At 41.0% G+C, this 12,881-nt stretch overlaps 1 protein-coding gene across 3 annotated transcripts in view; it reads left to right on the forward strand.

The window, feature by feature from the left end:
- The window catches only part of SI (sucrase-isomaltase), a 51,562-nt gene extending 43,766 nt beyond the window's left edge, over positions 1-7,796 (forward strand). For all 3 annotated transcript variants that reach the window (XM_059822947.1, XM_059822948.1, XM_059822949.1), the window contains 8 exons: positions 385-533; positions 1,207-1,291; positions 1,387-1,443; positions 2,099-2,223; positions 2,512-2,600; positions 4,093-4,142; positions 6,291-6,461; positions 7,734-7,796. In XM_059822947.1, coding sequence (XP_059678930.1) covers positions 385-533; positions 1,207-1,291; positions 1,387-1,443; positions 2,099-2,223; positions 2,512-2,600; positions 4,093-4,142; positions 6,291-6,461; positions 7,734-7,796 — 789 coding nt within the window. The remainder of the gene's footprint in view (positions 1-384; positions 534-1,206; positions 1,292-1,386; positions 1,444-2,098; positions 2,224-2,511; positions 2,601-4,092; positions 4,143-6,290; positions 6,462-7,733) is intronic.
- The last annotated feature ends 5,085 nt before the right edge of the window (positions 7,797-12,881 follow it).

A 12,881-nucleotide genomic window follows, 5' to 3' on the forward strand; every position in this document is an offset into this window, starting at 1 on the left:
GGACACTTTGCATTAAGCATTTTTTACACTACACCCCCCAGGTTTTTCTCTCCTTCCCTCTTCCTAGTTCCCCTCTTAGGGCTGACAGGGATACCTACTGTTTTCAGTGTCACTTACTCCTTAACTGAAGAATTAGTAAGTGAAGGTGCTCTAGTTTGGTGGAGAAATTTTCTTGGCTTTGTCTTGCTATGTTGATTTTAATGCACATTTGGTAATTACTAACACTAATAGTCTAATATGAAGTCTGACGAGAAACGTAAAATGAAAGAAAAGAGATGCTAAATGTGAAGTCTCTTCTAAACATTAGCAATTTTTTTTACTTTTTTTTTAGGTTTTCTGAACAAAATAATCCGGCTTGACTAACAACAGTCCCTTCTCTTTCAGAGGCAAGATCCTGTTTCCTGGAACTCAACATTTGAGGAGATTTCCAGGAATGTGCTGAATATAAGATACAGCCTGCTACCCTACCTCTACACATTAATGTATGATGCCCATGCCCATGGCAGCACTGTTGTCCGCCCTATACTCCACGAGTAAGTGCGACACCTTTGCTCTCCTTATCAGGAATTTCCACTAAAACTTCTGTAGTTACGATCCTCCTGACAATAAAATTTTCTCTTAGTTACAGCAATTTTATTTTATAAAAAAGAAGAGCACAAGATTGAGAATATGATCTTTCAATAACAAGTGTCACTTGAACAGCACTAGTTTTCCATTTTTTGCTATGCAAAATTGAACATTTGCTTCTCTAGGAGTAATATTTAAATTTTAAAGCTCACCCTTAACCTTTTTAGGAGCTAGCAACAAAAAAGTTTCATCTGATGCTGGGCATAGGTAGACTCAAAACCACAATTGTTGCAAAAAGAGGTGGACAAAAACTTTAAGCAAAAAAGAGGGAATTCTTCCACAAAGCATGAGTTTTGTAGGGAAAAATGGCTTTTTTAGTGTGCGTCCAAGCAGATATACCAGATTTTTTTAAAAAATGTTGTTAAACACACAAAACCTTCTTTGTGCCTGGTCTGGAGGGTCTTTATGCATTCCTGGCAAGCTTTAATTGATCTATGAATTATTAATACTAGAATAAAGATGAGAAAATAGTAGATACTAGAAACAGTAGATTGAATTACTGACAAAAATATCTTAAAGAGGGAACACTTTGGAAAAGTTCAGCACCCGATGTCTAATCATTATTCTGTTAACTTGCAGGTTTGTGGAAGACAGAACAACCTGGGAAATATATGAGCAGTTCCTTTGGGGACCTGCACTGCTCATCAGCCCTGTGATGCAACAGGTATGTTTTTAAGCACCTATGAAAATATTAAAGTCACTTTAGCTAAACTTCACTTTTTGATTTAATGTACCTAAAACATGGATGTTTAATTCCAGAATGCTGTAACAGTGAATGCTTACTTACCCAATGCCCGCTGGTACGATTACTACACAGTAAGTAATTTTAAAAATTATATTTTATACATCTTCTTCACAGTGCTGTTCAGACAGCAGCAGGGTGTGCTGACAGTGGTGCTGAGCTGTGAACCCTCTCTCTACCTTTTGCAAACTTGCATTCAGGATCAGTTCTTAGCAATGTAACATCTTCCTGGCTGATAAAAAAAAATCCTTGATTCCTGTATAACAATGTATAATAACATGACTACAGTTAGGGTAAATTAAAAGGTGAAATAATACCTTTAATTTGAAGTTCTTCTATTGACTTTTTTTAACCCTCAAATGATATAGATAATGTCTTTGTAAGGAATGCTGGAATGGAGAAAGACAAAACAGGTTTAGCTGCATCATCTTTCACAGAAAATAAGAAAAGCTTTGGCAATAGGAAGAGCAGGCATCAAAAATCACTTCATGAATCACAAGGTCATATTTCACCTGATTGGCCCCTTTGGTTCAGCTGCCGTCACCTACGGTCAAGTCAGTCTTTTATAGATACAGAATTTCAGAGTTTCTCTTGAAAGCATTATGTAGTTACTCCTGCAGTAACAACTCCTAATTAATCTGTCCAGCAAAATATGATAATTTCATTCTAAAAAAGGCTGTAAAGTGAGGGCAATTCAGTAGATGACTTTTTTTATTTCTTCATAAATAGGATGAAGATATCGGCTTTAGGGGACAATTCAAACTTCTACCAGCTCCTTTGGAACATATCAACCTGCATATCCGAGGTGGATACATCCTTGCTTGGCAAAGACCTGCTAATACAACCTTTTACAGGTAAGATTAACTGAAAATTTAAAATTTAGTTTTGCACAATCACATATAAATGCTACAAGTCCTCAGAGAAGCTACAGGTATGATAGCACTGGAGATTTATGGATGGTTTTCATTTTGGTTTCCTCCTAATCGTCTCCTTTAAATTTTATAGTATGGGCTTAGGAAGATGATGACTATGGAACGTCAGTTGAGTGGTATACAATATTTCTAAAAAAATTTCTATCATTTGATAAATATGAAATGTAATTAGCTGAGGAAATTGAGGAAACATTTTTCTGTTTTCCATAGCCGAAAAAACCCGATGGGACTCACTGTCGCTTTGAATGACACTCTGTTTGCAGAAGGACAGCTTTATTGGGATGATGGGGTTCGCATTGGTATGTATGATGCTTCTTGCCCTTGTAAAATCCTTGTTTGCTGTGAGGATGGTCGAACACTGCAACAGGTTGCTCAGAGAGGCCGTGGAGCCTCCACCCTTGGAGATATTCAAAGCCCAAATGAAAACAGACAAAACAAAACCCAAGGATATGAACTAGGGAGAGAGGGAACAAATTACAGCAGTCCTTGAAAACCAAATACTGCTCAGTAACGGACTTAGGAGCTTTTCTGTCCACAGTTTTTAACAACACCACCACAGTTGTCAAAGTGGAAACTCCAAGCTGTAAGAAACTGCATCGCTTAGCCATCGCTTTTGAAAAGAAGTGCTGGTGGTTGCTTCTGCCTTAGAAGTCCTCAGTGTAGCATGGGGTGTTTGAGGAGGAGCCTTAGGAGCAGATGGAAATGATGGACTCTGGCCAAAGCGATCGCATTCCTGGAATACATATCTGAACATGCCTTCAGAGACAAAACTGAATTTAAACCTTTAGATTAGCATTACAGTGAACTGATTTTTCCTGATTTAAATCACATAATGCTATGATTGATAGAATTAATATGTTGTATAAATGAAATTGTGCCCTGGACCTAAGGCAACACAGGTAGCAAAGATTTGTTCTCAAACCTATGGGAACCATAACCATAGATTATGTGGGAAGCTTTCACTAATTTCCTCAACATTAATACTTTTAAATCATCTTCAGGTAAGAGATACTTAAATGTCATTTATCCTTTCCATCCCGACTGTATTACCCTTGTAATAACAATAAGCTATCACCTGAGATTACTGCAAGTAATGCAGAAAATGGTGTTATTTTACATCATGTTGTGTGTGGAAGTTTGCAGGATGCTGTTAATGTATTTTTAGGTGTTTCACATACATCACTGCCTGTTAGCGCTGGAATTTAGAAAAGATGGCTATGTTTATGGAAGTCTGATGATAAATGAAATTAGCATAGATTACAAGGTGCAGCTCACCAGGACGCCTGTGATCTGGTTTTGGGAGTACAGAAAGCCCATGATTACCAGCACTACTTTGAGTTCACTGAGTGCTGAATAATTGGATTGATAAAATATACAACAGCGATTTCAAAGAAGCATCAATGTCTATCATGGTTTTGTGTACTGTGTAAGTGAACAGATGTGGATGTGGGAAACGACTCCCATGCCTTCTTCAGTGAGGACCATTTTTCTCTTGCTGGTCTTAACACCCTTGATCTTCCTAATGCTGTTTGTTTGCCTTCTTTTGTACCTTACCTCTAAAATGTTCTTATTTTAGCCTCATTTAAATAGCACGGAGTCCAACAAGAAAGTATTTTATGTCTAAAAGCGTATGTCTTCTGGAAGTACTGAACTTCTTTTTACTTATGTATAGATAGACATACCATTTATTTGTATATAGTATATGGACAGAATTCTTGAATTGAAATTTTGATAATGTTTTAGCTAAGGTGACTAGCGAATACATTTTATTTTATTCTTTCTTTTTAACAGATGCATATGAAGACGGTGTGTATCTGTTAACATCATTTACTGCTAATCAGGTATGTAATGCTATCTCACAGTTTCTGAATAATCACTTCAGGTGATTATTATTATATTTTTAACTATAGATATTTTAATTTGGGACTTCCTAATGTCTAGATATCACATCCTAACATTAATTTGTGCTCATGATCAAATAGACTACAAGTAATTTGATTAGACTGTGTTAAGAACAAATCTAAGAGTGATTCTAAAGACACCAATTTGAGCATATTGTTAAATAGGGTGTACATTTATGGCATTGTAATTTCTGATATAATTCTGAAAGTACAAGTTTATTTCATAAATGATTTCTATAAAGTGAAAGCACATATCAATGCAGAACATCTGGAACATGTTGAACAGCTGTGCTGGGAAAACCAGCCCTTGCTGGTGAGAAGGGAGATTGAGGCTGTAGACAAGAAGTTTTAAGGACAAAAGGCTTTGACCCTGGCTTACAGCTACAGAGAAAAACCTCTGCCCAGCAAAGAATTTGGGTTTCTTCTCAAGAATGGGCACCTGAAATTGATCCTAATCCATTTTGCAAGTTCAGGACCCTCCTTGCTGTTCTCTACCTTGCTGTTCAAGCTATGTTTCTGCTCCGAAAAGAAAGAAGAGTTCCCAGGGCCAGAAGGAGGGCATTTCTGTTAGTAGTGCGCTTGCCCGTATTCACCGTAGAATGTGTTTATTGCGTGCAATCTTAGTTCTGGGAGGAAGCAGCAGAATACACAGTCATTGGCAACCACGAAAGATACCACTCTCTAAAACGGCAGAAGGGGGAACAGGATCTTCCCCATTCGTGAGTCCTTAGCATGCCCTCCCATCGATGACAAACCAGAGACGCGTTTGTGGTTATGAGTCATAAACTTGAGTCCCAGTCCTAGGATGTGTGCATTGACCCCAGTCAACATATCCTACAGAAACATCTCAGCATCCCGTAGGAGATAGTGGGTTGTGCTGCCTTGGCCATGCTGCCTTGCAAAGCCCACGAGGCGCAGCCTGATGGGAGAGCAGAGAAAGCGGCTTAGTCCCAGCCACAGCTTTGCAGAGCAGCTGGTGCAGAGTCACTGCCTCAGTTCAGGATTGCTTTTTCTCTTTATTCTTCAACACAGAAAATCTGGCAGGCATTCCTGGGTAACTAACTCAATGAACAGGAGTGTTTATTTTAAGTACTGGCACTTCTAGGATGTCAGGTTTCAATTTTTATCATAACCAGCTGAATGTCTGGAATTAAATTAGACTGCAATTATATGGACTTTTGGTTTAAAAGAAAAGCTTTTTCTATTGTAATAGAAAACACACTTTGTTATTTCATTAGTTTTCCAGGGTGTCAGAATGCCTTCTAATTTTTTCCACACTATTCTTTCTTCTCAATTAATTCTGTCTTTGTCAAATAATTGGATGTTAACTGCTAAGGAAGAGAAATTTTTTTTGCTAATATTCACTATTTGCAGTTGCAAGGGCATTATAAATTAAATGCTCTTACAGAAAGTTGGTAAGGAAAAGCCTAATTAATGAGGTCTTGAATCAACCAACAAGGAAAAACACCCACACTAAAAGTAATGCCCTCTAAGCACTAAATATGCAGAATTATATCATAGCACATTTGCATGGGATCACACTTGGGCTGTGAAGCAGCAGGCATGGTCTCTGGGCTGCTTAACATGGCATTTGCTCCCTGGAGACCTGCTGGACCTGGGTATACCCGAAAGAAACCATGTGCCCATAATCTACGTAAAATCACAGCAACTGGAAAGGAAAGGGGAACTGTGAGTGCTGAGGGAGATGATGGGGGTGGAGGAGCTGTTCTGGATCAGGCCCCATGGAAGCCAGGAGACGAGGCGTAACTGCTGCCCCTGTGACACTGGAGGAGGGGTTTGTCCATGCAGCACTTGCTGCCCATGTCAGGGGTTAAGAGCGTCTGGTTGCTTCACTCCTCACATCTATCAGCCAAGTGGCAATTAAAGACACAGCAGAGCCCAGGATCTAGTCAGATTAATAATGTGAAGAAAACTGAAGCCTTCAATGTTTGGAAAATAAATAACAACATACAGGTATTTAAAAAAAAATTCAAAAAAATAGGAAGAGAGGAAAGCAATTGAAAAGCTCAAGTGGCTTGTACCAGTCTAATCACAATCTCCAGTATTTTTTTTTCCTTTTCCTTTCAGAATGTTTTAGATATCCAGGTTTTGCATCACGGTTACACTGATCCAAACAACTTAATGTTTACTGAAATTAAAGTCCTGGGGGTGTCCACCAGCGTGAAGCAGGTGACCGTAACACAGAACGGCGGGACAATCGCATCGTCTCACACCATGGACTACAATAATGCGAAGAAGGTGAGATGCCATTTGCAGGGTAATGCCACCTTCACAACTGCGTATGTCCTTTTAAACCTTTGGAGATTCAGCTCTCAGCTGTAATACCATATTTAAAATATATTTCAGCAAGATACATATGCTACAGTCAGATAATGATTATATAATACACTGTTTAATAGATAGCAAATATTGTGCAGTAAGTGTGGTAGAACTTTTAAGCATAGAAATTACGTTGAGGAACCCAGACTGCTTCTAACAGTGGAAAAGCGGTGGCTTTTGGTTTTCGCTTGGTTTCAACTCTTCCTAATAGCTTATTTGCAACCTGTGAGATTTGAAGGAAGAAAAAGCAACTACAAGTATTTTCATAGTCTCTGCATGACCCCGTTGTTGTCAGGCCTGTCTGACAACATTTTCATTTCCCAGCCCTGTTTCCCTACCAGCATTTCTTATTCGGTCATGTCACATTTCGGCTGTAGGCATTGCAGCACAGGGTTCCTACATGTACAAGTTAAATCCCACTTCTTCTAAAGTTAGCGGCATACCTTCTACCAACTTCAGAGCACCAGGGTTTCCATCTGCACGGGTCGTGCTGTCCAGGGCTTTCCCCATCCCGTCTCCCCGGACAATCGAGTCAAGCACTCCTAAACGCAGCTGAAATAAATGTGTATAACTGTATTGCCATTCAAAATGGCACTCCTACGGAGCATCTTTCAAATATGAACAGAACTGCTGAGGCGTTCAGTCTTGCCAGTTTTCTGGTAGAGGAGACTGCCTAACCTCTTCTGTTACTGCAATCTTACTACCCTTCCTTTGAAATTCAGTATTTGTTAAGTCTTAGTTATTTCTATCTTTCATGGAAAGCCAGAACTGTGTAAGTTTTGTACATAACCAAAAAAAGATGAGTTAAAAATGTGAAAGGGAATGGAAGTATTTCATTCTGCTGTTGACTTTTGGATGGTAACAAAAAGGGAATTCATATGCACAGTTGAATTACAATATGTTCCAAGTTTTACTGCCTTTTTTAATTTCCTTTTTTTAAAAAAAATAAAAGGAACCTCAGTTCTAAAAAAGCCTCTGAATGAAGGGAAGGGATCAGAGCCTCATGATCAGACATTCCAACTCTATGCTGGTTAAACTATGTTTATAGTGATACAAACACAAAAGCAAAGGAAGAGGAGTAAATTCTTCTATCCTAAAATGAGAAGCCATTATCTCTACTGAAGACAGACAACGCAGTGGATTTTTCCGGGCAGAGTTACTAATTGTTCATTTTGTTCATTTTTTTCACAGCTCCTGACAATCACCAAGCTTCAACTTGAATTAGGCAAAGACTACACCGTGCGATGGAGCTAAAACGCCTGCCACTGAATTGGCCACTGAATTTTCTCATTGTTTCAAAACTATCTTTCAACTTTTGTACTGCCTCTTTCGAATCGTAAAACTATGAAACTATAGAAACATACTAGTCCAGTCGGTTCATATTCAGGCATTACGTGTATAAAGCAGTCACCTTTCAGTATTGTTGAAGGTTACAAGGTCTCCGTGTGATGCAAGATCTGGATTTTAAACACTGTGGCACTTCAGTGTAACTTTGTCTTTCAAAACTGAGGACCGAATGTAAAACTCCGTGTTTTCTCAGAGTAGAATTTATGGTTGACTTCATGTGTGCCAAATTTTATAAAAAAGATACAGTTGGTGTTACCTGCATGGATTTGGGGCAATAATTCTGCCTATATTTAACTTTCCTCTTAATTTTAATTATGCCTGTGTAAGTGACTACTATGGAGAAGTATTTAAGGCCAGACGAAGTAAAAGTAAATGTTTTCAGATTACTGATTTAGCAAGAAACGATGTTTCAGGTTGTTGATCTATAAAATACGAAGGTACTTGCAGAAGTAATTTGAGGAGCTTTTTTGTATGACTTTAGCCACACATTTGTGTTCCCCAGTGTTTTAATCCGAAGTTGTAAAATTAAACCTGAAGGTTCAAGGTTAACTAATGAATGGTGGTCTCTCAGTGTTTATTTCACTGAAGGATATGTTGTTGTATGTTCACTATAATAATTCATGTTAAAGACTCCTTGTATCCCAGGAGTGCAGCATATGATCTGAACAGATTGGTAAAGCATGTTTACAATTAAATTTGATGGGAATAAACTGCTGTCAGAGGTAGTAGTAATCTCTAGTGACTGTGTTTAAGATTCATTTAAAGGATTCCTCTCTGCTTTAAAATTTTATGGTAAAACAGCTAAGTAGCCAACATCTCATAGGTGGATCATTATAGGGCTGAATTTATTGAAACTTCCCTGTAAAGTAATAATGAAATTGGCAATCCAGAGAAAATGATCATTTAGGACTAAAGTTACCATTTTGACAAATATTTTTGTCTGAAGGAACAAACTACACTGTTTCTCCAGAGCTAGCGATAACCAGCTGCCTGAGTGAGCCGATGCAAGGACAAGTCCCATCGCTGCAGAGCGGGGAGGTGCAGGTTACTGAGCCTTCGACCCATTCCCTCTCACGTTATGTCCTACCATTTTGCCTCCACCCAACTTGACATGTGAAACAATAGGTACAACCAAAGGCTTCCAAGAGCTTATTTTCATCATTTTTCTTATTATTAGTTTTATTTGGGGAACCTCATTGTTCTGTTTTCTGGGCATTGAGAGGCTCGGCACGTCAGCTGAGCTACCTGCGTTTCAGCCACGGGGAAAGACTTTTACTGAGTCCCCAAGCTAATAATTCATGAGGAACTCATACAGACTGAGAAATCACAGCTTCAAACACACGTTTGTCCGCTCAGGGAGGTGCTCCCTGCTGTGTTTCTTCCAAAGGGCCCAGGAAATGCGCGTCCCCTCCTGCACTTTGTACAAGCACGTGCAGCTCAGCAGAGCCTGTCCTGCAGCTCACTTCTGAAGTATCTCCGCAGCATCACCGTCCTTAGCTGGAGACCAAAGCAGCTACGTGCTGAACTGGGTGGCATCTTTTTCAGGTTGATAGTAGCTCTTCATGCAATGTTTCTCTTCGGGTCAAGTACGTACATGTGTTGTGAAACATCTCCCGCTGCAGCAGACCCTGTTTGGATGGACGAGCAAAAGGAAAGCTCACTTCCTAATGAGACGTCTTGCATTTTTAATTACTTAACAAACTGGAAGTTCAACCCTGACCATTTTCAGTAGGGTTCTTCACGTCACATGTACAGCTGAAATCTGCCTGAGAGAGAAAGAGAGAATATATTTATACATAGATATGCATATATATGAGCATTTTATAGACCTATATATACACACACATCATTATACATACGCACACACACACGTATACAGAAATGTGTATATACACATCTAATTATCCATGCTATATACATACATAAACATAATATATGCATATATATGCGCATATACATCCATATGTCAATACATATCTTTTATTTCATCACTAGTAAGTGGGGTTTCTTTTTACTGAGACTTTTCAAGAATTTTAATAACGTTCAGGTTTCAGGGGCACTACACCAGAGAACAGCCAGATGCAAACAGGACCTTATGAGTATACTTTTTTTCCTTCAAGAAATGGTCAAGTAGCTCATCCCAGAGCTGATCCAAACCTCATGGGAATCGGTGAGATTCTTTCCGTGGGCTTTGGATCAACTCCTGAAAGATGAGGTGTGTTTTTTTAAAACCTGTGTTCCCTGGCATGGGTCCCAGCACGGGTCCAGCTTCATTTACCAGAGCAAAAATGGCCTTTGAATCCATTGCTGCAGACCAAGAACACAGCCTGGAGATTAAATCGAGGTCAAGCAACAGGCTAATGAACTTCACGAAACTGTCTCTCCTAGCTGTGCAATTAGGAGCTGTAATCAAACAAAAACTTTGGCATTCCAGTTTGGCTAACCTCTGCATACAAAGGACTTGGGAAACATAGCGACATACAGCAACTGCACTTAAAAGCTAATGGTGGTTGTGCAGATCCCTCCAGCTTTGGCTAACGTGCTTCTCTTCTGCAAGATGAACAAATGCGAGCGTTATCGCTGTAAGAGAGCAGCGGATGCAGAGAAAATGCCCAGAAAACCCCCCTCCAGATGACAGCTTTTCAGGTACCAGCAGATAATCCCGACGGTTTTAAAGAAAACCAAATATTTCTTTATCCACATAACGAACGGTTCATGTTGCAGCTATTTACTGCTCTGCTCCAGCTCCCCAAATTAGCATGAGCACAAGGCCACCGGCCAGCCAGCGACGGGACTGCTGGAGGTCAGGTCCATAGCTCCACCACAAATCGAGAGGAAATTACATTTCCAGTGACAGGTAGCACGAACTTCAATACCTCGCAGTACAGAAGCATTTCATATCCAATTATTACTAATTCATCTGCTGGCCAAGCTCTCTCACTGTGTTTACCCTTGTGCACTGAGCCCACGCAGCCGCCCTGAAGGAGAACGGACTCTGATGAAATGTGGCATGTTGGCATGTTTGGGATTTAAGGCCAAGGTGGGGTGTTCTGGTGAATTCCCCTTGCTACGAAACCTCTGCTTTTGGTCTTAAAGAGAGAGAAAGCAGCAAAACTGCAAAACTGGGTTTTTCATTTCACTCCTTTTCCTTCTTATTTCTCAAACAGCAAGTATAGCAGACCTCTCTGCTGTCCCTGGCACCTTTTAGTAGTTTATCTTTGTGTTTTAAATACGTGGTTGTAGCAATGTGTGGTATTCAGATCTAATTACCTTCCTCATGCTTAGAAAGTGGAAGAATTCAAGAATCCTTCAATACAACATGTGAAGCACAAGCCTGGAAATAGCTGGGAGCTTTCTTTCTAGCAACCATAACGTGATGAGCACTATCGCGGTGACAGCTCTGTAAATTACATCCTTGCCAGATGAGTAGCTGGAGGACATTTTCAGAGGAGTGCCCTGTAATAACCAGGGGCTGACTTACCTTAAACAGATTCCGACTCAAAACCTATGGAGAGGATAATGAAATACCAGTGTTTCCAAGCTGCTTTTGGGTCAGAACCCAGGACTCCAGGCTGCAGGGTTAATTCCTGCAGTATCACACCTGATATTACTGCTATCTGGGAAGATGACAGAAGATACAAATTTCAGCGATAGCTTTGTTATAGCATATGCTATAAAAATAATAGATTTTATAAGTATTTCTGGTTCTCATGGACTAAAAAGTAGGTGGGATGCTGGCATTTTTTTGCCTCTTGGAAGATGCTGTTGTGTGATTGTCCTTCTGCCCGTCTCATGTTGCAGCTGAAGGATAATAGCAGCGAGCTGTTGGATACAAGATCACAAAATCACAGAATCATTAAGGTTGGAAAAGGCCTGTCAGATCATCAAGTCCAACCACCACCCCAACCCCACCATGCCCACTAAACCACGTCCCACAGTGCCACGTCCACACGTTCCTTGAACACCTCCAGTGATGGTGACTCCACCACCTCCCTGGGCAGCCTCTGCCAGTGCTTCACCACTCTCTCAGGAAAGACATTTTTCCTAATATCCAGCCTGAACTCCCCTGGTGCAACCTGAGGCCATTCCCTCTTGTCCTGTCACTTGTCACTTGGGAGAAGAGACCAACACCCCCCTCCCCACAACCCCCTTTCAGGCAGTTGTAGAGAGCGATGAGGTCTCCCCTCAGCCTCCTCCTCTCCAGACTGAACACCCCCAGCTCCCTCAGCCGCTCCTCAGCAGACTTGTGCTCCAGACCCCTCACCAGCTCCGTCGCCCTTTTCTGGGCACGCTCCAGCACCTCAATGTCCTTCTTGGAGTGAGGGGCCCAAAGATCTCATCCCTCAGCTTAGATCTTCCTCCATGAAACTATTGCATTTTGAAAGCAGCTCTTTCCCTGCTAAAAAGAAGTGCCCGCTTATGCCAACTTACAGGAAAACCACCACTAATTGGTGTGGGAAGGAAATTAAAAGAATCAGCTCACATTTGCCTTCAGCATGTCTCCAAATGAGGCACTTCTTTTACTTACTTACTCCGAAGGACTTCTCTCGGGTGCAACGTGTACGAGTGAGTGGATAGGCTGTCTGGCGGTGGAGTATCTCTGTTGAGCAGGAGCAGATATTGTTGCCCTAAAGAGACATTGACGGCCCCGAAATTATTATTCCACTAATGTACAAGACAAAACCGTGTCACACTTGGCTGTGCTTGTTCTAATGAAGCTGCCCCCCGCCCCCCCCCCCCCCCCAGTTAATTGGATTTTTCCTTGGAGCCTGGGAGTAACAGCTGGATGGCAACATCTGGCAACACGGCGGGAGCGTGGTCTGGCTTGTGACAAGTGAGCAGTGTTTCACCACTCCGGATCGCACGGGGGGGGGGGGGGGGGGGGGGGGGGGGGGGGGGGGGTGACGTTTTCAAATGTCTTCAGTGCTGCAGCACAAGGAGCTCACCTCCACCCTCCCCAATAATGAAGAGTTTGTACATTCCGCTTTACAT

Source organism: Gavia stellata, chromosome 11 (assembly GCF_030936135.1).
Source record: "Gavia stellata isolate bGavSte3 chromosome 11, bGavSte3.hap2, whole genome shotgun sequence".
In the NCBI taxonomy this organism is placed as follows: domain Eukaryota; kingdom Metazoa; phylum Chordata; class Aves; order Gaviiformes; family Gaviidae; genus Gavia; species Gavia stellata.